Below are 26,371 nucleotides of genomic sequence, written 5' to 3'. Positions count from 1 at the left end.
AGATTACTCTGAACACTTGCATAAATCACGGAGTACTCCAAGACATACCACCTTTGAACATTTCCAAACAACACTGAAGCACTTCCAAAATATCATTTTGATTACTCCCAAATAAGATTGATCATCTCTAATTTATCTACACTTACACATTTCATTAACTCAAAATTACAACACATCCACCATTCTACTCCCTCAGTCTCCAGACTTTACAACATTAACACAAAAACTCAACCTCAACAGACACTTAAGTGACATGAGACATTTTAATTGAAAACCTAACACAAACACATATATCTGCTTATATCCACCAATATTCAAGACTACCATACCAATCAAGACGCGTCACCAAATTTCCTAAACTATAACCCCTACCTAAGCAACGACCACTCATTTGTACATTATTCTTGAAACATCATTACAATCGAAGATCACTAAATTATCTGATACTACTAAGATCAAAGAGCCAAGGTCAGTTTGCTGTCACTATCTAACCCACTACTTCATTTTCATTTCATTATTCATTATATCATTACCACCACTTCATCTTTCATCAATTCGCTCGAGCTTATCCCAGACACTTACAACATATTACATATTACCACACCACTTAATGAGCATGAGATTATTACAAAGGCTGGTCAACGACTTACCCTGAATTGCCCTTGAATACTTGATCTTCTTCCAAATACACTATAATAATCATTTGAATACCTTCAAAATCATTAAAGATTCTTCTGAAATACTCATAAAATTACTTGACACATTTATTAAATACTGAATACAATATTACCATTTAAATTACCAGAAACTGAAAGTTAATATCACTTATAATCATCCTTTTATAAATCTTCAACATTATTATTAGCTCAAGAATCTCTCTCATATGCATAAAAGAATAACACATACAGATGCAACATTACTTAGCAAGGATCATCACATCAACTGAAAATATATCTGTAACAACAAGCCTAAGCATACTTCCAATTGGATTACCACTATTCATAATCACTATTACATTTTTACTCTTGCATCGACTGATTACCCAGATACGCATATAAATATCAATACATGGATAGCTGAAAAATTAAGTGAAGCCAGTCTTACTGCATTGGTTAACAATACATGATGTCACAAGACACACAGGGAGCCGACGAGCTTCAGCTTCCACGACGTCCACACTTTTCCATTGGTCTTAGCATTGGTGGTTGGAAACATCACATACTTCAACCCACCTTTAGCCTTCAACCTTGAAAGTAACTTGCTACAGTCAAGAATTATATTCTAAGACGATTTCACAGATAGCGGTGACTTGTCACTTAGTTATCACAGAAAACACACATTTTTATACATTCACATCCACGACATTGGTTTCCCATCATTACTTAGTTACTGTTTGAGTTTATGACAACATTCTCATTACAATTACTTATGCATCACCTAAGCATCATGCATTCAGCTTATTATCATTTAATGAAAATACTTATTTTTTAAACATTCGCACAAAAATAAGACATACATTACTGGTTACAAATACACACTCTACCAACAGCCTTATAACATAACATGACATTATAACATATCAATTATCACATACCTATCAGCAGATCAGTTCACATCAATTATACATTTTCAATTACAAATAAGATTAATGACATATACACAATTACACATATTTCATTCTCATTCCAGCAATTAACACATACATTAGCCCTATTCTAAAGATATATTGGCACCAAAAAAAAATCCCAGCATATATTATTATTGCGATATGAATATTCATACCAGCATTTGGTAAGCTTGCATATCATAGCTTCATTCCATTCATCATCATCCCCTAAAACATCCTTCCTTATTCTATTCCGTACATATTCTCCTGAGAGTTGTTTTAACCCCCTCCCGACGGTCCAATGCAACACATTAGGAGCCAGAGCAGTAGGTAGGTGTTGGAGTGGTGATGGTTCCTCTGGCCTGCTCCACGTCGAGATGGGCTCCCAAGTCCGGGGGTTAAAACAACTCTAGGAGATATACGGAAATGAATAAGGAAGGATGTTTTAGCCATGATGTGGATGAGGAATGCGGATATGCAACACAAATGCGGTATGAATATTCATATCGCAATATGTCAAGTATAGGTTTTTGGTGTATGTCTTAGTTAAGATGTGTATATGTCTTAGAGAGGTGAAATGTCTTAGATTTGGTGGTGTGTGTATGTCTCATGTCTTAAATTTGCAATTGAAATGTAGCAATAATATGGGTGTCTGTGTATTATTTTTTTTTTTTTGTGATAGTGATATGTTATAGTGCTCATGTTATGTTATAGATGTTGGTGGAAGTGTTGTTGGTATTTTGTGTATGTCTTATTTTGTGCGAATCCTAAAAATAAGTGTTTTCAGTGAATCATAGTACTTTTGGAGGATGCATAATCTTAGATTTTTGGTCATCTTGGTAGATGAGTATTGATAGATGACTTGGCAAATAAATATCACATATGGAATTGGTGGATCGTGGGATTTTTGTGTGAATAATTATAAAAATGTGTTTTCTGTGATCTTGGTGGTGGGGGTCCATAAAATCTGGAAATCGGGTCTTGGATATAGTGTTCTTAGATAATGTAGGGTACAACAGGTTGAAACAAGGTGGGTTGGGTGTGATGTTACCAACCACCAAGTAACACAATGGGAGGTGGATGTCACTGGAGGTGAGCTCTGTCTGGTCCTGTGGAGGTGGTGACATCGTGTGCTGGCGGGAGGCAGTGAGGTGAGTGCGCTTTTAGATATTGTCAAACATGATTTTTTTGTGTGTGTGGAAATGTTTATAAAAATGAGTGTTTTCTGTGATATTAGTGATTTTGAGGTAAGTGAACATGGGTGGGGGATTGTGAAGCTGGGGTGGTTGTCTTAGATTATGTGTGAAAGTACAAGATATGTTTTCAGCTTGATGGTGGATCATTGTACTGGAAGTGTTTGCGCATTAGGTTTGTGTTCATATGCTTTTTTTTTTTTTTTTTATGCGCCAAATGGGGAGGGAGTTCTGGTTATAGTGATTTGAGGGGATTTCTATAAAAGGACAGCATATGATGTTAAACTTAGTTTCGGGAGATTTTGATGGCGGATTTGGTAGTATTCATGTGGTGATTTGGCAGTAATCAGTAGCATTTTGGGAGTATTCTGGAGGTGTTTCAGAAGCTAATGGTGTCTAAATGATGTGCAGAGTATTTTGAAGAAGATCCAGTGGTGTTCTAGGGGAGTTGGTTCAAAGTTAGTCAGTGTGTTAGGGATTTGGTAATGTCCTATGTGCCATAAGTGTATGAGTTAGGTTTTTTTGAAGCTAATGTTGAAAGCAAAAGTCTGGAGCAATGAGGGAGGAGCTGGGGGGATGAGTTGTAATTTAATGAAATGTGTAAGTGTGAATGAGAATGTGAATTGGTGGGCGAGTTAGAGAAGACAAACTATTATGTGATCTTAGTAAAAGTATAGATAGTTTTAGTGATCTTCGTTATGATGATGTTTCAAGAGAATGTGTTCGAAGTAATCTTGGGGTTGTTCTGTAATGAGAAGATAAAGGTTGTGGATGAGAGATATTGAGAAAAGGTGGTCTCAAATGATGTATGAGAGTGTTTTGAAGGTGTTCAAAGTAAAGTGAGGTGTGTGTGTGTGGGGTGTGTGTGTGTGGGGTGTGTGTGTGGTGTGTGTGTGTGTGGTGTGTGTGTGTGTGTTTGTGTGTGTGTGTGTGTGTGTGTGTGTTAGGTGGCCATAGAGTTTTTGTGAATATCTTTTAAGCTTACAGGGATTTTAGTGGATTTGAGTAGGATAAGTTAGGTTAGGTTACATTTAGGTTGTTAAGTTAGGTTAGGATAAGGTTAGGTTAGGTTATTTTAGGTTGGTTAAGGTTAGGTTAGGTTAGGATAAAGTTAAGGTTAGGTTAGGTTAGGTTAAGTTAGATAAGTAAGTTAAGGTTAGGTTAGATTCGGCACGATTGAGCTTAGTTGGCCAGGCCAGGACAGGCCAGGCCAGGGCCAGGACAAGGGCCAGGCCAGGCCATCAGAAACAGGCCAGGCCTAGGCGGCCAGGGAACTAAGCCAAGGCTAGGCTAGGGACAGGATGCCAAGGCCAGGCCTAGGTTAGGCCAGATTCAGGACAAGCCAGATTAGGCCAGGGTCCTAGGGCATAGGGGTTGCAGGCCTAGGCCAGGATAAGCCAGGGCCAGGCCAGGCCTAGGCGAGGACAAGCCAGGGTTAGGCTTAGGCTTAGGCCTGGCAGGATGCCAAGGTTAGTTAGGCTTAGGTTAGATAAGCTGAAGGTTAAGTTAAGCAGGGTGTGTGTGTGTGTGTGTGTGTTTGTGTGTGTGTGTGTGTGTGTGTGTGTGTGTGTGTGTGTGTGTGTTAGGTGGTCATAGAATTTTGTGAATATCTTGGTTACAGTGATTTTAGTGGATTTGAGATGGGTGATGAGATGCATTTGTGGATGTGAAATGTGATTTTTGTGTGTGTTCGGAAGAGGTGTGTTGGGAGATGGGTGAGTGGATGTGAAGAAATGCGGGTGAGATGGAGAGGGGTATGGGGAGGGTTGTATTAGAAATTTAATGAAATATGGGGGGATTTTACTGAAAATAAAGGTAATGTGTGAATATTTTAAAAAGAAATTATAGAATTGAAAAGTTATGATATATTGGAAAAGAATGGAGGGTGTTGAAACATGTCGCAATAGTTGGGTAGTGAGATTAGTTGATGCGAGTATAATATCAATTTATGTGGATACAAGGACCTGGGTATGGAGAGAATTTTTTTAGAATTTTAGTAATGTAAAGAGGAAATGTGTATTACATTTAAGATTCAGTAAAAAGAAGGGGAAAAAAATTGTGAATAAATTGGTAATTGATGAGGGTTGTGGGTAATGTAGTCGAACTAGAGATACCAAAAAAGATGATATAAGTGGGTTGTTTTTGTGACTTTTTCTGATGAAATTAGTTAAAACGAGAAAAAATTGTGGGTTGTGGGTGATGTGGGATGTGGGTGTTGTGGGTTGTGGGGTGTTGTGGGATGTGGGTGTTGATCTTAGTTTATGGTGATTTTGGTGGTGTTTTGAGTGTATTCAGTGGTGTTTTAGTAGTATTCGGTGGTGTATTTGGGAGTACTCAAATGGTGATTTGAGGTTATTCAAAGGTGTGATTATAAGTTGTGGGTTGTTGTTGTTGTGACTTTCTGATGAAATTAGTTAAAACGAGAAAAAAAAATTGTGGGGTGTGGGTGATGTGGGTGGGTTGTGTGTGTTGTGGGGTGTGGGTGATGTGGGTTGTGGGTGTTGTGGGATGTGGGTGTTGTGGGTGTTGTTGTCGAACTAGAGATACCGAAAAAAGATGTTATAAGTGGGTTGTTGATGTGACTTTTTCTGATGAAATTAGTTAAAACGAGAAAAAATTGTGGGGTGTGGGTGTTGTGGGTTGTGGGTGTTGTGGGTGTTGTGGGTGTTGTGGGTGTTGTTGTCGAACTAGAGATACCGAAAAAGATGTTATAAGTGGGTTGTTGTTGTGCCTTTTTCTGATGAAATTAGTTAAAACGAGAAAAAAAATTGTGGGGTGTGGGTGTTGTGGGTTGTGGGTGTTGTGGGTGTTGTGGGTTGTTGTGACTTTCTGATGATGTGGGATGTGGGATGTTGATCTTAGTTGTATGGTGATTTTGGTGGTGTTTTGAGTGTATTCAGTGGTGTTTTAGTAGTATTCAGTGGTGTATTTGGGAGTACTCAAATGGTGTTTTGGAAGTGTTTCAGTGTTGTTTGGAAATGTTCAAAGGTGTTTTTGAAGGTGTTCAAATGATGTGCAAGAGTACTTATGAAGGTGTTCTGAGAGTATTCAGAGGTGATTTTGGGGGTGTTCGAATGATGTTTTTGGAGTATTTAAAGGCAATTGATGGTTTTTTTTGGTGATGTTCAAAGTAAAGTGTTTGAGTTAGTTTTTGTGATAATGTTGTGAAGTCTGGAGACTGAGGGAGGAGTTTGGGGGGATGAGTTGTAATTTAATGAAATGTGTAAGTGTAGATAAATTAGAGCTGTCAAATCTTATTTGGGAGTATTCAAAATGTTGTCTTGGAAGTGTTTCAGTGTTGTTTGGAAATGTTCAAAGGTATTTTTGTGAGTATTCAAATGATTTATGAGAGTGTTTTGAAGGTGTTCAAAGTAAAGTGAGGTGTGTGTGCGTATTAACTTCGTAATATGTAAAATTGTGACTAGTGAATTTATCGAAAAGTGGTTATAAGTGTTGTGGTGACTTTCTGATGAAATAGTTAAAACGAGAAAAATTGGGGGTTATGAGTGAAAATTGTGAGGTGTTGGTTGGAGTGTGAGGGTTCGGGAGGGTGGGGAGGAGGAGAGAGAGAAGGTTACTTCGTGGGGAGTGACCTGAGATGAAATAGTTAAAACGAGAAAAATGTCTAGACTTGTGTTGTAAAGAAATTGTGGATTGTTGTGGGTATTAACGAAAAAAATGTGAAATTATTTGGATTAACCTGGGTTAAGAGTGAAAATGTTTTCCCTATGTTGTATATGAAATGTGTAGGGGGGGAAGTCGACAAGATTCAGCCTGTGTGCGGGGTCATCACGTGACGTCATTGACATAGGGGGAAGTCGACAAGATTCAGCCTGTATGCGTGAGGTCATCACGTGACGTCACTGACCGCCGAGTAAACACACTTTTTAGTTCATTTAACTTAATGAGAGGAATACCGACGTCACACATGTTTAGACCTGTAGTAAGAGTACCATGCCCCATAGGAGGAGTTCATTTGAATGCATACCCCCAGAAAGGGGGGGAATCCAAAAAACTCGATTCGAGGAGATGGAGGAGAAAACCTTGATCCAAGGAGATCATAAGAATTTCGAAACCCCATAGGGGGGAATCCAAAAAACTTGATCCGAGGAGATGAAGTCTTTGTATTAACGAGAAAACTTGATCCAAGGAAGTAGAGTTTTTGTATTATTTTGATATCGAAAAAAAAAATGGGGTTGAAGTGGGAGTCCATTTTGAATGCTTATACCCAGAGGGGGGGTATCCAAAAACTTGATCCAAGGAGATCATAAGAAAATGAAATTTGAAAAAAAAATTGGGATGCAAGTGGGAGTTCATTTGAATGTTTACCCCCAGAGGGGGGACCCAAAAATTTGATCCGAGGAATTGGAGTCTTTGTATTATCGAGAAAAAAAAATTTGGGGTGGGGGTGAAAGTGGGAGGGGGAACCTCAAAAATTTGATCCGAGGAGATGGAGTCTTGGTATTATCGAGAAAACTTGATTCGAGGAGAGCAAATGAAATTCAAAAAAAAATCGAAAAAAAAAAACGGAAAAAATTCGGGGCGCGGGGGCGATCCCCACGATGCTGCAGAAGGCGCAGCAGAAGGCGCGGGGCAGGGCGCGAGGGGTGCGGGGGCGCGAGGGGCGCGGGCGGGGGGGCGCGAGGGCACGGCGGGGCGCGGGTGGGGGGCGACGGGCGGGGGGGCGCGGGTGGGGGGTCGTGGGTGGGGGGTCGTGGGCGGGCGCGGGAGCGGGGGACGTGGGCGGGGGTCGTGGGCGGGGGTGGTGGGGGGAGGTCGTGGGCGGGGTAGAGGTCATTAAAACATAGGTGTGAAAAGGGTCATTAGCACATAGGTGTGAAAAGGGTCATTAGCACATAGGTGTGAAAAAGGTCATTAGCACATAGGTGTGAAAAAGGGAGCCACTGGGAGGAAGCCACTGAGAGGAGGAGACCGCTCTGTAGAAGGGATGCCTGAGAGGAGGAGACCGCTCTGTAGAAGGGATGCCTGAGAGGTAGGGATGTCTCTGTAGAAGGGATGCCTGAGAGGAGGGATGCCTCTGTAGAAGGGATGCCTGAGAGGTAGGGATGCCTCTGTAGAAGGGATGCCTGAGAGGTAGGGATGCCTCTGTAGAAGGGATGCCTGAGAGGTAGGGATGCCTCTGTAGAAGGGATGCCTGAGAGGAGGGATGCCTCTGTAGAAGGGATGCCTGAGAGGAGGGATGCCTCTGTAGAAGGGATGCCTGAGAGGTAGGGATGCCTCTGTAGAAGGGATGCCTGAGAGGAGGGATGCCTCTGTAGAAGGGATGCCTGAGAGGTAGGGATGCCTCTGTAGAAGGGATGCCTGAGAGGTAGGGATGCCTGAGAGGAGGAGACCGCTCTGTAGAAGGGATGCCTGAGAGGTAGGGATGCCTGAGAGGAGGAGACCGCTCTTTAGAAGGGATGCCTGAGAGGTAGGGATGCCTGAGAGGAGGAGACCGGTCTGTAGAAGGGATGCCTGAGAGGTAGGGATGCCTGAGAGGAGGAGACCGCTCTGTAGAAGGGCTGCCTGAGAGGTAGGGATGCCTGAGAGGAGGAGACCGGTCTGTAGAAGGGATGCCTGAGAGGTAGGGATGCCTGAGAGGAGACCGCTCTGTAGAAGGGATGCCTGAGAGGTAGGGATGCCTGAGAGGAGGAGACCGCTCTGTAGAAGGGATGCCTGAGAGGTAGGGATGCCTGAGAGGAGGAGACCGCTCTGTAGAAGGGATGCCTGAGAGGTAGGGATGCCTGAGAGGAGGAGACCGCTCTGTAGAAGGGATGCCTGAGAGGTAGGGATGCCTGAGAGGAGGAGACCGCTCTGTAGAAGGGATGCCTGAGAGGTAGGGATGCCTGAGAGGAGGAGACCGCTCTGTAGAAGGGATGCCTGAGAGGTAGGGATGCCTGAGAGGAGGAGACCGCTCTGTAGAAGGGATGCCTGAGAGGTAGGGATGCCTGAGAGGAGGAGACTGCTCTGTAGAAGGGATGCCTGAGAGGTAGGGATGCCTGAGAGGAGGAGACCGCTCTGTAGAAGGGATGCCTGAGAAGAAATCATCACTACTTATATATATATATATATATATATATATATATATATATATATATATATATATATATATATATATATATATATATATATATATATATATATATATATATATATATATATAATATATATATATATATATATATATATATATAATATATATATATATATATATATATATATAATATATATATATATATATATATATATAATATATATATATATATAATATATATATATAATATATATATATATATATATATAATATATATATATATATTATATATATATATATATAATATATATATGTCGTGCCGAATATGTAAAACTGATCAATTAGCAAGAACTCCTTTAAAATTAAGTCCTTTCAAACATTTTCTCTTATACGTTTAAAGATATATTTTTTCATTAACTTTAATGTAAAAATTTTTAATTTAGCACCAAAAGAATCTTAGAAAACTTACCTAACCTTATTACAACAAGAACAATTTATTTTAGCCTAACCCAACTAAACATATTTTAGATTTGTTTACAATAATTTAATACTAAACAAACACAGAAAAATATATTTTTTTTCGTTAGGTTCTGAATGATTTTAGCGAAATTATTGCATACACAAATTTACACTTGTCCTATATGGCAAGATGAACGTTGCTATTTAAGCCAAGATCTCAAGTTCAGCCTATTCGGCACGACATATATATATATATATATATATATATATATATATATATATATATATATATATATATATATATATATATATATATATATATATTAACAAATCGGCCAAAAGAAAATGCTTTCATCATCATTCAGCACTTTCACCTCACTCACACATAATCTCTGTTTTTGCAGAAGTGCCCAGAACACAACAGTTTAGAAGTAAATACGTATAAAAATACACAATATATACCTCCAAACTGCCAATATCCCAAACCCCTCCTTTAGAGTGCAGATATTGTACTTCCCATTTCCAGGACTCAAGTCCGGTTATATAAAATAACTGGTTTCCCTGAATCCCTTCACTAAATATTACCCTGCTCACACTCCAACAGCTCGTCAGGTCCCAAATACCATTTGTCTCCATTCACTCCTATCTAACACGCTCACGCACGTTTGCTGAAGTCCAAGCCCCTCGCCCACAACACCTCTTTTATCCTCTCCCTCCAACCTTTTCTAGGACGACCCCTACCCCGCCTTCCTTCCCCTACAGATTTATATGCTCTCCAAGTCATTCTACTTTGATCCATTCTCTCTAAATTGCCAAACCACCTCAACAACCCCTCTTCAGCCCACTGACTAATACTTTTAATAACTCCCCACCTTCTTCTAATTTCCACACTACGAATTTTCTGCATAATATTTATACCACACATTGCCCTTAGAACATCTCCACTGCCTCCAACCGCCTCCTCGCTGCAACATTTACAACCCAAGCTTCACACCCATATAAGAGTGTTGGTACTACTATACTTTCATACATTCCCTTCTTTGCCTCCATAGATAACATTTTTTGCCTCCACATATACCTCAATGCACCACTCACCTTTTTTCCTTCATCAGTTCTATGATTAACCTCATCCTTCATAAATCCATCCACTGACATGTCAACTCCCAAATATCTGAAAACACTCACTTCTTCCATACTCCTCCTCCTCAATTTGATATCCATTTTTTCTTTATCTAAATCATTTCATACTCTCATCACCTTACTCCTTTCTATGTTCACCTTCAACTTTCTACCTTTACACACACTCCCAAATTCGTCCACTAACCTTTGCAATTTTTCTTTAGAATCTTCCATAAGCACAGCATCATCAGCAAAAAGTAACTGTGTCACTTCTCATTTTGTATTTAATTCCCCATAATTTAATCCCACCCCTCTCCCGAACACCCTAGCATTTACTTCTCTTACAACTCCATCTATAAATATATTAAACAACCAAGGTGACATTATACATCCCTGTCTAAGACCTACTTTTACAGGGAAGTAGTCTCCCTCTCTTCTACACACCCTAACCTGAGCCTATCCTCATAAAAACTCTTTACAGCATTTAGTAACTTACCACCTATTCCAATACTTGCAACATCTGCCACATTGTTTCCCTATCCACTCTATCATATGCCTTTTCTAAGTCCATAAATGCAATAAAAACTTCCCTACCTTTATCTAAATACTGTTCACATATATGCTTCAATGTAAACACTTGATCTACACATCCCCTACCCACTCTGAAACCTCCTTGCTCATCTGCAATTCTACATTCTGTCCTACCTCTAATTCTTTCAATAATAACCCTACCATACACTTTTCCTGGTATACTCAGTAAACTTATTCCTCTATAATTTTTACAGTCTCTTTTGTCCCCCTTCCCTTTATATAAAGGGACTATACACACTCTCCGCCAATCCCTAGGTACCTTCCCCTCTTTCATACATTTATTAAACAAAAATACCAACCACTCCAACACTATGTCCTCCAGCTGCTTATCCCCCTTTCATTCTACGTAATGCCTCATGCACCTCCCCCACACTCGCATCCTGCTCTTCTTCACTTCTAAAAGATGGTATACCTCCCTGGCCAGTGCATGAAATTACTGCCTCACTTTCTTCGTCGATATTTAAAAGTTCCTCAAAATATTCTCACCATCTACCCAAAACCTCCATCTCCTCATCTACTAACTCCCCTACTCTGTTTTTAACTGACAAATCCATTTATTCCCTAGGTTTTCTTGTTTAACTCACTCCAAATTTTTTTCTTATTTTCATTAAAATTTCTTGGCAGTACCTCTCCCACTCTATCATCCGCTCTCCTTTTCCACTCACCACTCTCTTCACCTTTCTTTTACTCTCCATATACTCTACTCTTCTTATAACACTTCTGTTTTGTAAATACCTCTCATAAGCTACCTTTTTCTCTTTTATCACACCCTTTACTTCATTCCACCAATCACTCCTCTTTCCTCCTGCACCCACCCTCCTATAACCACAAACTTCTGCCCCGCATTCTAATACTGCATTTTTAAAACCATTCAAACCCTCTTCAACCCCCCCCCTTACTACTCATACCTGCACCAGCCCACATTTCTGCCAATAGTTGCTTATATTTCACCCGAACTTACTCCTCCTTTAGTTTATACACTTTCACCTCCCTCTTACTTCTTGTTGCCATTTTCCTCTTATCCCATCTACCTCTTATTCTATCAGTTGCCCCTCTATAAACGTGCACATCCTGGAGCCTACCCATCAGTCTTTTATCCACCAATACATAATCTAACAAACTACTTTCATTACGTGCTACATCATAACTTGTATATTTATCATCTTTTTCATAAAATATGTATTACTTATTACCAAACCTCTTTCTACATATAGCTCAATTAAAGGCTCCCCATTTTCATTTACCTCTGGAACCCCAAATTTATCTACTATTCCCTCCACAACATTTTTACCCACTTTAGCATTAAAATCCCCAATCACAAGTACTCTCACACTTGGTTCAAAACTCGCCATGCATTCACTCAACATTTCCCAAAATCTCTCTCTCTATCCTCTACACTTCTCTCTTCCCCAGGTGCATATACGCTTACCATAACCCACTTCTCACATCCAACCTTTATTTTACTCCACATAATCCTTGAATTAATACATTTATAGTCCCTCTTTTCCTGCCATAGCTTATCCTTCAACATTATTGCTACTCCTTCTTTAGCTCTAACTCTATTTGAAACCCCTGACCTAATCCCATTTATTCCTCTCCACTGAAACTCACCCACCCCCTTCAGCTTCGTTTCACTTAAAGCCAGGACATCCAGCTTCTTCTCATTCATAACATCCACAATCATCTCTTTCTAATCATTCGCACAACATCCACGCACATTCAGACTTCTCACTTTAACAATTTTCTTCTTATTCTTTTTAGTAATCTTTACAGGAAAAGGGGTTACTAGCCCATTGTTCCCGGCATTTTAGTTGACTTTCACAACACGCATGGCTTACGGGAGAAAGATTCTTATTCCACTTCCCCATGGATATAAAAGGAAAAGTAATTAGATCAAGAACTATTAAGATAAAATCAAAGAAAACTCAGATGAGTGTGTATAAATAAACATGTACATGTATGTTTAGTGTGACCTAAGTGTAAGTAGAAGTAGCAAGACGTACCTGTAATCTTGTAATAAAGTTTGTAGAATTACCGACAATATGTAAACTAAAAGGACACAAGTGCAACTAATGTGACATTTTACTGTGGCAACGTTTTGCTCTCCAGGAACTTTATCAAGCTATTACCCGTAATGGCTTGATAAAGCTCCTGGAGAGCGAAACGTTGCCACAATAAAATGTCACATTAGTTGCACTTGTGTCCTTTTACTTTACATACCTGTAATTTTGCATATTTATGAGACAGACAAAAGACACCAGCAATCCTACCATCATGTAAAACAATTACAGGCATTTGTTTTACACTCACTTGGCAGGACGGTAGTACCTCCCTGGGTGGTTGCTGTCTACCAACCTACTATCATATATATATATATATATATATATATATATATATATATATATATATATATATATATATATATATATATAGATGGATAGATAGATATATAGATAGAGATATATATGTAAAAGCTCGACAAAACTCCTGGATGAGTGGAGGTAACACTAGGTTGCTATGTGACGGCAGAGTTTATTGTTTTGAGTAGCATTCTGGCTTCCTATGAAATAACGAACCTTCCTTTATTTTGCTTGAAGGTGTCTGAAATGGAGTGTGAAGATGACTCAAAGTATTTACGCCTGCAGATAGGAATAAGATACATTCACTGAAGATAAGGTTGTACTCACCGAGGGGAAGGATGAAGAAGAAGGGGAACCAGCAGAGTAGGAACACGCCCACAACAATGCCCAGGGTCTTAGCCGCCTTCTTCTGCCGCCGGAACTTAGCCATCTTGCCCGGAGGTCCGGCCATCCGTCGCTCGGGCGAGGTGGAGGGCGACTCCGGGTCCTGGGCGGCATCACCCTGATGCTGTTCCTGACGCCTCTTTGAGCGACCGCGTCCTGCCTCTGCCTGGCGGTCGTCCTGCCAGTTGAATGGCGTCATGGCCAGCCGCAGGTGGTGTGGCGTGGGTGGCATCAATCTTGCTACACCTTTACCTCGAAACAGTCTCAATCCTGGCTTCTTCTCGGGTTCTGGAGGCTGGATGGGGCCATTGACCAGGCAGTGGCCGTTCAGACCACCCACCCCAGTGGCTAGACCCGCTGCCATACCCGCCGCCAGACCCACACCCATACCCCCGCGGTGAGCCCTCAGGGTCAATCTGGTGTCTCCTCCGCGATGAACCCTGAGCGTGACGGAGGTCTTTGTGGTCTTGATGCCACTCTCCAGGAACTTGGACTGCTGGATGGCGGCGCGGTAGATGCGCCAGTAGACCGCCATGATGCACAGAGTGGGCAGGTAGAAGGAACCCGTCACCGAGAACAGGACATAACCCAGCTCCTGGTTGACGGTGCACACGGTCGGGTCTGGATCGGCCGGAGTCTTCCAGCCAAAGGCAGGCCCGATGCATATGACGATGGAGAGCGCCCATACAGCCGCGATCAGCACACACATCCGCTTTTCCGTCATGATGGTCGAGTAAGCCAGCGGTCGAGTAACTCCGATGTAGCGGTCAAGTGAGATGACACACAGAGACCAGATGGAAGCTGTGCAGCAGAGGACGTCAGCTGTGGCCCACACGCTGCAGAACACCTGCCCGAAGTACCACTTTCCAGAGACCTCAAGAGTAGCGCTGAAAGGCAAGACGGTGGTCCCGAGGAGGAGGTCGGCCACCGCGAGGTTGACGATCAGGTAGTGGGTGGAGGAGCGGAGGTTACGAGACATAAACACCGCCAGCAGCACCAGCACGTTGCCACAGATGGTCAGCACTACTATGGTAGCCAGCACTAGTGACTTGACCACAGCCTCAACCAGAGCCTTGGTGGCCGCCTCAGACGACTCTTCTTCGATATTCTCAATACCCGGCAAAAACAAGGAAGCGTTGATGCTTGCGTTGAGGCTGGCGTTGACGCTGGCATTGACGCTCTCGTCTACTTGGGTTATCTCTAGAGGAAGGTCGGGGTAGTTTTCGAAATCATAATCATCATCGAAAATCCAAGAGGTGTTGAGGAATCTGAGGGTAGTCGGCCCCTGATACCAGTATGTGACGTTGGCAGCGCTCATGTTGGTCAGCTGTCTCACATGCGCCTCATGCGTTGCTACCGCACCTCAAAACACCATATTCCAATATTATGATTCACCTTTCCCGCCATTATTTCAGTCAGTCTGCAGCACCGTTCAGCATCACGAGCTTCATCTATATATTCCCTCGCTAAGTTAGCGTTATATTTCCGTAATATTTAAGCATTTCAGGGCTGCCCTAGTGCTACACAACACCACAACAACTCAACAACAACATTACAACTCACTCCACAACACCAAAATTCACTCAACAACACCTCACTTGACCTCACTGAACTGACAGCTTTTTCTAGTGCACTTTTTCCTTTACTCACTTAAAACATTTGTTGTGTCCGGTTTAACAGTCTTTTTCTGTGACCCTAAAGTCTATTTCTGTGGCCTTACAGTTTATCTCTGTGGCCTTACAGTTTATGTCTGTGGTTTTACAGTCTATTTATGTGGCCTATCAGTCTACATTTGTATCTTATTCATAATTTATGTAGCCACACAGTCCTCATAGCTTCGCTGTGATTCATGAACTGTTTCTCTGTTTTTTTCCAAGTGGTTTCCTTCAGTGTTATTCACTGCTTTCCAGGAGACGTTTCTCCAGTGTGTGTTGTATTGGCCTCTGAGCCTCTTAAATGTCTCCAAATATCTCGTAAATTTGTCAGCTGCTCTCTGACTCAGCCTCATAAATTTTCTCCCCGGTCTCTTGTCTCTACACACTGCCCAACACACCACCAGGAGGCACCAGCAGTGACAGCTGTGAATGTAGGGTTTTTCACTGTGGTGTCACCGCTGCTTCGCCGTATTTGCTGTTTGTTGTCTGGTGTGTGGAGGTCACACAACAGTACTGCCAACCTTCACGAGAGCTTCAGTGCCACTGACTGCTTCCCGGTGTCATAGCTCACTGCCGCTGCTGCGTTGTTCCCTGAACTTGTGCACGATGTCACAAGCAGTAGTCCGATGTCATAAGTTGATCATCTGTGCCATACAGGGTTTGTAGCACAGTACACCGGTGATGCTGCTGACGCAAGCTGTCGTTTGGGGCCTCGTAAAATTATTTCTCGAGGTCACATTATTATTATAATCAAAAAGAAGCGCTAAGCCACAAGGACTATACAGCTCTCGAGGTCACAGAATACTCAACATACGCCTGCTGACATGAGCACTTGTCGGTATCTCGTCGCAATAGGTGTCACAGTCTTGTGTCACATCCTTATGGCACTGTCACCAGATGCCGCACCAAGCTAATGTGTGCCAAAGTGTTTACACCATTAGCGATATCTCTTTACCACAGTTCGTCAGTTGTAGAAAATACGAAAAAAAATCCGCTTCCGAAGGAAACGATATTTGGAATAAATAATTTAAAGCATCGAGGGATTACAAATTAGATTTTTTTTTTCCGAGGGCTTTAATATAACTGGAAACTGGTGTGTAACCGACACTAGCAGGAGCAGGAGCAGCATCAGCAGCAGCAGCAGCAGCAGCATCAGCAGCAGCAGCAGCATCAGCATCAGCAACAACAACAGCAGCAGAAGCAGCATCAGCAGCATCATCATCAGCAGCAATAGCTTCGCCCACATCACCATCAGTTCAATAACATGGGTGAATGAGGGAGTGGAAGCTATGGCGACTGGTCGTTAATGAGGTCATTACTTTCTGTAGGTTAGTTTTCAACTAATTCGGCAACAATATTTCAATATTTTGACTAAATGACTTATCACTCGACCATTTTTTCAGTTGAAATATATTTTTTTTTATTGGTTATGCGTGCGTGCGTGGGAATTATTGATTGACCTGTATCTGTCATCGTTCTCTTATGTTAATAAATCCCGTTTATTTCAGATGTCTCTTCTTCTTCTGTTCATATGTTTGTCTGCCGCTGGTGGAATGGACTTGTAGGCGTCACGTCGCTGTAGGTGGTGTTACCGCGGGCGGGAATGGGAGAGTGCTGAGGGCGTGGGTGGAGCGCGGGCGGCGTAGCGACAACCTGCCACCCACCCACCACAGGTGTCAGCTGCCATGATCTCAGAGAAGCTGCAGCAGAGGTCTCCTCCTCCTGGCAGCAACAGATGTCATGGCTGGTGGGAAGAGAAAGAGAGAGAGCCAGGTGGTCCAGGAACACGTCTCCAGATACTCACATCTCTGATGGCTTGAACATTGACTGGCTGAACTTCCTCACGTTATGGCTTAAAACTCATTCTTTTTTCCTGTTTAGTATTTCATTAAGCACTCGATCGTATTATTTTGTCATTAGTGGATTATATTCACGTCTTACTAGTGGAGCACATGAACGTGTTTTTCCCCCTCTCACTAGTGGAGGAAAGATTTTTTTCCCTCACTAGTAGAGCACTGGATGCTATTTTTTCCCCTCACTAGTAGAGCACTGGATGCTATTTTTTTCCCTCACTAGTAGAGCACTGGATGGTGTTTTTGTCTCACTAGTGGAGCGCTGGATGGTGTTTTTGTCTCACTAGTGGAGCGCTGGATGGTGTTTTTGTCTCACTAGTGGAGCACTGGATGGTGTTTTTGTCTCACTAGTGGAGCACTGGATGGTGTTTTTGTCTCACTAGTGGAGCACTGGATGGTGTTTTTGTCTCACTAGTGGAGCGCTGGATGGTGTTTTTGTCTCACTAGTGGAACGCTGGATGGTGTTTTTGTCTTACTAGTGGAGCACTGGATGGTGTTTTTGTCCTACTAGTGGAACACTGGTGTTTTCGTCTCACTAATAGAGCACTGGATGGTGCATTTCCCATCACTAGCAGAGCACTGGATGGCGTTTTTCTGTCTAGTGGAGCACTGAATGGTGTTTTTGTCTCACTAGTGAAGCACTAGATGGTTTTTTTCCCTTCGCTATTGAAGCACTGGATGGTGTTTTCTCCCTCGCTAGTGAAGCACTGGATGGTGCTTTTCCTTTCACTAGTAGAGCACCAGAAAGTGTTTACTGAGAAGAGCCCAGCGGCTAACAAGCGGCTGGCTTGACGGAGCGTGTGCGGGTGTGTGTGTGTGGTGAGCAGCGGTGACCCAGACTGACCCACTGCTGCTGCTGCTACCCGCGCACTCCACCCACTCCCCCTCCCCCACACACCCCATCCCCCACTCCCCTCCCCTCCCCCTCCCCCCCTCCCCCTCCCCCTCCCCCCCTCCCTCCCCCATCCCCCTCCCCCAATCCATATCTCACTTCTTTTCCCCCTCCCACATATGTCCCGGCACTTCCCTCCACTCCCCCATACACACACTATCTTCACTTCTCAACCCCGGGTTCTTGTCGCACCTTTTCACACCTCCCCGCCACACCTTACATATCTGAGCAACACATTCTTCCCCCTCCCCCCACAAACCTTCCCCACACCTGCCAACACACCTGCTGATAGTCTATCGTCGTCCATAAAGGAATTTACAAGCGACAAATATTAATGAATTTCTGAAACTCTTAGCATGGGATGTCCGGAGAGAGAGAGAGAAAGAGACGGACCGACAGACTCGTCCTCTTCCTCCTCCTCCTCCTCCTCCTCCTCCTCCTCCTCCTCCTCCTCCTCCTATTCCTCCAATTCTTCAGTTTCATAAAAATTATGTTGAATATTGGAGGAGGTAAATGCAGGATAATAATGTGTGACGTAGAGACTCTGACCTCTGAATTTAATACCAGTTTTTTTCATCAATTCATTTTGATGAGCTAAGTGAGCGGTGAGGAAAGTCGCTTGTGATACATTGTTCTTACAAAGACATATGTTTTTGTTCACATACTTGTGTGCATGTGTGTGTGTATTCACTTAGTTGTGGCTGCAGGGGTCGAGTCACAGCTCCTATGTGTGTGTACTCACCTATTTGTACTCACCTAATTGTGGTTGCAGGAGTCAAGATTCAGCTTCTGGCCCCACCTCTTCATGGCCGCTACTGGGTCTCTCTCTCCCTGCGCCATGAGCTTTATCATGCCTTGTCTTAAAACTATGTATGGTTCCTACCTCCACTACATCACTTCCCAGACTATTCTACTTCCTAACAACTCTGTGGCTAAAGAAATACTTCCTAACATCTCTTTGACTCATCTGAGTCTTCAGCTTCAAATTGTTGCCCCTTGTTTCTGTGTCCCATCTCTGGAACATCCTGTCTCTGTCCATCTTCTCTATTCCACACAGTATTTTGTATGTCGTTTTCATGTTACCCCTGATCCTCCTGTCCTCCAGTGTCGTCAGACCGATTTCCCTTAACCTTTCTTCGTTGGATATTCCCCATAGCCCTGGAACCAGCCTTGCTGCAAACCTTTGCACTTTCTCTAATTTCTTGACGTGCTTGACCAAGTGTGGGTTCCAAACTGGTGCTGCGTCCTGCAGTACGGGCCTGACGTACAGTGTATAGTCTTGAACGATTCCTTACTGAGGTATCTGAACGCTATTCTCAGGTTGGCCAGGCGCCCATATGCCGCAGCAGTTATTTGGTTAATGTGTGCTTCCGGCGACGTGCTCGGTGTTATACTCACCACTAGATCTTTCTACTTGAGTGAGGTTTGCAGTCTTTGGCAGCCTAGCCTATACTCTGTCTGCAAACTTCTTTGCCCTTCTCAGATCTTCATGACTTTGCATTTGGCGGGGTTAAATTCTAGGAGCCAGTTGCTGGACCACGCATCCGGCCTGTCCAGGCCTCTTTGTAGACCTGTCTGATCTGCATCTGATTTAATTCTCATTAACTTCACATCATCTGCAAACAGGGACACTTCTGAGCCTATCCGTTCCGTCATCTCATTCACATATACCAAGAATAACACTGGTCCCAGGACTGACCCCTGTGAGACCCCGCTCATCACAGGCACGCACTGTGATACCTCATCACGTACCATGACTCGCTGTTGCCTCCCTGTCAGGTATTCTCTGATTCATTGCAGTGCCCTTCTTGTTATACGTGCCTGATCCTCTAGCTTCTGCACTAATCACTTGTTAGGAACTGTGTCGAAGGCCTCTTGCAGTCCAAGAAAATGCAATCAACTCACCTCTCCCTCTCAGTTACCGTGTCATAGAACTCCAGTAGGTTTGTGACACAGGATTTGTCTTCCATGAATCCGTGCTGCTTGTCGTCTATAACCTTGTTGCATTCCAGGTGCTCTACCACTCTCCTGATAATCTTCTCCATGACTTTGCATACTATACACGTCAGTGACACTGACGTGTATAGTATGTGCTTCGTTTCTGTCCTTACTTAAAAATGGGGACTACATTTGCAGTCTTCCACACCTCAGGTAGTTGCCCAGTTTCAAGGATGTGTTGAAGATTGTGGTTAATGGCACACACAGTGTCTCTGCTTCTTCTCTAAGGACCCACGGAGAGATGTTGTGTGGTCCCATCGCCTTTGAGGTATTAAGGTCACTTAGGAGCTTCTTCACCTCCTTCTCGGTTGTGTGTATTTTTTCCAACACTTGTTGGCATATACCTTGTTGGTGTACCCCTCTGTTTTATCTTCCAAGTGTCCCGTCTGCCTCCACTGTAAGTACCTTTTCAAATCTCATGTTGAGCTCCTCAAATACTTCTTAGTCGTTTCTTGTGAGCTCTCCACCTTCTTTCCTCAGCCTGATTACCTGGTCCTTGACTGTTGTCTTCCTCCTGATATGGTTGTAAAGCAGTTTCGGGTCAGACTTGACTTTCGATGCTATGTCGTTTTCGTACTGCCGCTGGGCCTCCCTCCTTATCTGTGCATACTCGTTTCTGGCTCATCGACTAATCTTTTTATTTTCCTGGGTCCTTTGCCTTCTGTACTTATTTCATTCTCTTGCGCACTTAGTTTTTTCCTCTCTACACCTTCGGGAAACTTAGGGCTCATTCTGGTCTTCCCATTATTTCTGTTACCCTTGGAAACAAACCTTTCCTCTGCCTCTGTGCATTTTATTGTTACATAATCCATCATTTCGTTCACTGACTTTCCTACCAACTCTCTTTCCCACTGAACCTCCTGCAGGAAGGTTCTCATACCTGTGTAGTCCCCTCTTTTATAGTTTGGCTTTTCCCTTACTACTCCTGTTATCCTCTCCACTTGTAGCTCTACAACGTATTCAAAGCACAGAACCACGTGGTCACTAGCTCCAACAGGCCTTTCATATGTGATGTCCTCGATGTCTGAGCTACTCAGGGTGAACACAAGGTCCAGTCTTGCTGGTTCATCCTCCCCTCTCTTTCTATCTCTCTCTGGTAGTGTCCCTAATATTTTGGTGCATGAGTTTTTCAGTACCCTATCCATCATCTTGGCTCTCCATGTTTCGGGACCCCCATATGGCTCCAGGTTTTCCCAATCAATCTCCCTGTGGTTAAAGACGGCCATAACCTGTAACTTTGCTCTACTCGAGTGAGCTCTTCTTGCCACCTCAGCTAGTGTGTCCACCATTGTTCCATTGTACTCATCATATTCCTCTCTTGGCCTCCTGCAGTTCTGTGGTGGGTTATAAATCACTGCAATGACTACCTTGTGTACCCCTGACTGAACTGCTCATACTATGTATTCCCTTTCTCCATTTTCGTCCATTCATTCCATTTCCTGATATCTCCATTGATTTTTAATGAGCAATGCAACCCCTCCTCCCCCTCTGCTCCTTCTATCCTTCCTCAGGATCTGGTATCCGCATGGGAAGATTTCATCTGTTATTGTCCCAGTGAGTTTTTTCTGTGACTGCTTTGATGTCTGGGGACATCTTGATTCGTTCATGCCACTACTGATATTTATTCGTTATTCCATCTGTGTTCATGTACCAAACCTTCAACTTCTTTTCTATAACTATGGTCTAGGGAGAATCGTGGGTTTGGGGAAGCAGATGCCCTGGTGGGGGCCTATAAGGGGTTGCTGTCGGGGTGGTGTCTGTGGTGTGGGGGTTGGGACAGAGGGCCCATTGGGGGTTACAGGGGGGGGGGTGGGGGTTGTGGTGCAGGGGATGGGGGCAGAGGGCCTATAGGGGGTTACAGTGAGGGTGGGGGTTGTTGTGAGGGGGATGGGGATAGAGAGTACAGTGTGTGGTTACTGTGGGTTACAGTGAGGGTGGGGTTTGTGGTGAGGGGGATGGGGGCAGAGGGTACAGTGTGTGGGTTACTGTGGGTTACTGTGTGGGGTGGGGTTTGTGATGAGAGGGGATAAGGGCAGAGGGAACAGTGTGTGGGTTTTGGATTAGGTTATTTGATTGCATTGGGGTTGCCATGGTTGGGTTCCTTCTGTGGGTGGCAGAAGGTGGAGGAGGTTATGTTTGTTCTTCCACCTGAGTCTGGTTTCTCCTGCTCCCCTTCTTTCTTGCCTCCCATTCCTTCTTGTGATGTTGCACCCTCTCTTTCAGTATCATCCTTTCTTCTTGTGTTCTGTCTCGGTCAAGGTACACGCTCCGGTACTCTGGTGTGTCCCTTAGACACACTTTCTCCTACAGGATACTTGAAAAATCACTTTGACTGGACACTTGTTTCCTCTCGCAAACCACCCGATTCACCAAAAAATTGTCAGCTGGGTCATGTCGTTCTCTCCTATTGCTTTCATGTTGCTTTAAATCATTTTTTTCCTCTACTGTTTTCTTGCTTTGTAAGTTTCCCCTTCTACTTCTTGGAGCCCATAGACATAAACTGCCATTCATCCTCCCACTGCACTTCTCTGACCATCATCTAAGATTAATTAGGTCCTGCTATTGACATGTTTCTTCCTACTGCTTCTTCCCTATCCCATGTCCATGTGCATAGCTGTTCCTGGACACGGCAGTTGTCTGTTAGAGCCTCTGCATATAGCTTAGCTCCTTCATTGTCTTTGGTCCCCCCTTATTTGTTCCTGCTGTTCCTCCTGTCTTTTCCCGGGCCCCATTTGGGTCTGACTGAGTCATCACATGGGGTATAGCTCCTTTGCCCCCTACAGTCCACTCATCTGTGACTGATGTAGCAGTTCTTAATGTTGTGGCTGAACTGTCCAGCCCCCTCCCCCACTCCTCCTCCCTTATCATGAGCACTGCCTCCCATTCTTCTCTCCCAGCTCCATCCCTTGCAGCTTCATCCACCATTCCTCTGGTCCTACATCCTCTGGTTAGTGGTTAGTGAGGTTGAAGGTACCACTGATTCCCCTGCTAATCAAGGTAAGAATATTTTAATAGAAGGCGATTCTCAGGTAAGATACATGGACCGTGCATTTTGTAACAGACACAGAAAGGTCAGACAGAGAGTGTGCCTTCCTGGAGCTGGTGTTGGTGACATAGTCAGCAGGTTGGATAATATTATGGCAGGTAATGGGAACAAGCCCATTACCTGTCTTAGTGCTGGGGGTAATGACATTGGGAAGGGCAGAAGAGAGGAGCTGCTGGATAAGTACAGGTCAGCCATAGAAGTAATTAGGTCTAAGGGAGGGATCCCAGTCATTGACTTACGTAAAGCTTTTGATACAGTTGACCATGACTTGCTCCACGTAAAATTGTCACACTATGGTATAAGAGGGCACTCCCTCAACTACCTCAAGTCATACCTCAGCAACAGAAGCCAATATGTGTACGCAAATGGGGCAAGCTCTTCCGCACAACCAATTACAGTTGGTGTCCCTCAGGGAAGTGTCCTTGGCCCTCTTCTCTTTCTCCTATACATAAATGACCTACCAAATGCTTCGCAATTACTCAAACCCACACTTTTTGCAGATGACACTACATACGTCTTCTCTCACCCGAGCCCAGTCATGCTAGCCAATACTGTAAATACCGAATTACAGAAAATATCTACCTGGATGAGGACTAACAAACTTACACTAAACATTGACAAAACCTACTTCATTCAGTTTGGTAACAGAGCTACAGATGTACCTCTTAACATAACGATAAACGGATCACTTATCACAAAGCTAACAGAGGGAAAATTCTTAGGAATCCACCTTGATAATAGACTCAAATTTCATACACATATACAACAAATTTCTAAGAAAATTTCCAAGACTGTAGGCATACTATCGAAGATACGGTACTATGTTCCACAGTCAGCCCTCCTGGCCCTATATCACTCTCTTATTTACCCCTATCTCACCTATGGAATTTGTGCATGGGGCTCAACAACAATTAACCATCTCAGACCACTAATTACCCAACAAAAGGCTGCAGTTAGAATGATAACATATTCTCACTACAGGCAACACACTCCACCAATATTCAAAACACTCAACCTACTCACCATACAAAACATCCATACTTATTATTGCACCTATTACATACAGAGAACACTTAACTCTGATATTAACCCTCCCCTCAAACATCTCCTTGCCAACCTCAACAGAACACATGACCATAACACAAGGCACAGATCACTCTTTGATGTTCCTCGTGTCCATCTCACACTATGCAAAAACTCAATGCACATAAAAGGCCCTAAAATCTGGAATTCATTACCTGTAAATATAAAAGAAACACTACCTGTTTATAAATTCAAGTCTCTTCTCAAAGATCACTTACTCACCCAAAACCAAATAAATAATGAATAACTGAACCTTATAAATTGTATAGCCTAAATGCTACTCACAATTATATCACATAAATGTTAAACCTAGGACCCAATCTAACTTTATTATTTTTTTAAATACACTACCTAACAGAATACTCCATTCGATTGAATGTACAGCAATGCATGCAACCATATGACCTGTCTTTGTAATACTCATTTGTGCTTTATAGTTATCTGTTTACAATAATGTCTTATCACTGATTTCATCATTGCTTAGTTAATCTTAAGTTAATTTTAAGCCAGCCCGTAATGCTATGCATATAAGTGGCTTTGGCATGCTGCTCTTACCTGTATTTTTTTGTACCTCTGTATGTATGCTAAAATTAATAAATAAATAAATAAATATGTAGCATCTTGCCTAGAAAGGGAGTGGGCAATGAATGGATGTCTAGGGCAATTGGTAAAAATTGCTGGCTAGACAGGTACTGCAAGGAACTTGCAATCCCATTCATTGATAACTGGGACCTATTCTTTGGCAAACGTGATATGTATGCAAGGGATGGGGTTCATCTCTCTGGCGATGGAGTGGTTGCATTAGCCAATTCAATTGAGAGGGTAATTGATGACTTGTCTAGGAATTTAAACTGATAGATTATAGAGGTATGGGTGTTTGTGGGAAACAATCAGGCTGCAGCATTAGGGTTAAAAACAACAGTTATTACCGGGATACCTAAGGGATATGTTTAAAAGACAATATTCAAAATAAAGTTGCTAGTAATGGCAAATCAATTGATCAACAAACAAAGAGAGATAGTAGAGGGCAACGAGTGACTAGCTCCCTTAACGTTTACTATACAAATAGTAGGAGTCTAAGAAATAAGATAGATGAGCTAAGATTACTTGCAAGTGTAGGTAATATAGATATTATTGGTATAACAGAGACCTGGTTCAACCTGAAAGATAGAGAAATGCTTTCTGAATGTTACATACAGGGTTATAAACTATTCTACACTGACAGGGTCAACAGGAAGGGTGGTGGGGTGGCGATGTATATCAGAGAAAATTTAAATTGTTGTCTTAGACATGATATAGGATTAGAGACATCGACCACAGAATCTGTTTGGCTACAGTTTCTCGAGGGACATGACAAATTAATTTTGGGTGTGATTTATAGGCCCCCAAACCTTGATAGGGACGGCAGTAAGCTGTTATGGGACGAAATTCATAAGGCATCTAGATATGAAAATGTTGTGATAATGGGAGATTTTAACTTTAGACAAATTGATTGGAACAATATGACAGGAAATCTTGAGTCTAGTAACTTTCTTGATACGGTTAAGGATTGCTTTTTAGAACATGTTGTGACAGAACCAACTAGAGGAAACAATCTGCTTGACTTGGTTCTTGCCAACAAAGATTCACTAATTAATAATCTTGAGGTTAATGATGAGCTAGGGGAAAGTGATCACAAATCACTTAGTTTTAATATATCATGGAATTACCCAGATAACTGCAATTAAATCTCTGTCCCAGATTTTCGCTTGGCCGACTTCATGGGACTGAAAAATTACCTGGGTGGGCTAAATTGGGATGTCCTGACTATGGGTCAGGTAGGTGATCTTCGTTGCCTATATGACGTTTTTCAGAGCATAGTCCTAGCTGCCCAGACAACTTTTGTTCCGAGTAGGGAAATTAGATCTAACAAAAATGATCCCAAATGGATGAACAATAGATTAAAACATCTCATTGGTCAAAAGATAGGCATACATAGGCGTATCAAAAGAGGGGATGGGCAGTTAAGAAATCAATATATTCAACTGAAGAGAGAAATAAGAAATGCAAAAAGGGATTATGAGGCTAAGGTCGCAAGGGATTCAAAGATTAACCCTAA

The 26,371-nt window shown here is 42.7% G+C and overlaps 1 protein-coding gene across 1 annotated transcript; it reads right to left on the bottom strand.

Annotated features, from left to right (window-relative positions):
* Positions 1-13,481: 13,481 nt before the first annotated feature.
* Positions 13,482-18,078, bottom strand: LOC128693827 (alpha-1A adrenergic receptor-like). Its single transcript, XM_053783704.2, has one exon. The coding sequence runs from the start codon at positions 15,062-15,064 to the stop codon at positions 13,535-13,537; it is 1,530 nt and encodes a 509-aa protein (XP_053639679.2). The 5' UTR covers positions 15,065-18,078; the 3' UTR covers positions 13,482-13,534.
* Positions 18,079-26,371: the final 8,293 nt, after the last annotated feature.

This window comes from Cherax quadricarinatus, chromosome 6 (genome assembly GCF_038502225.1).
Source record: "Cherax quadricarinatus isolate ZL_2023a chromosome 6, ASM3850222v1, whole genome shotgun sequence".
Taxonomy (NCBI): domain Eukaryota; kingdom Metazoa; phylum Arthropoda; class Malacostraca; order Decapoda; family Parastacidae; genus Cherax; species Cherax quadricarinatus.
This window is presented reverse-complemented; position numbering and strand designations above follow the sequence as displayed.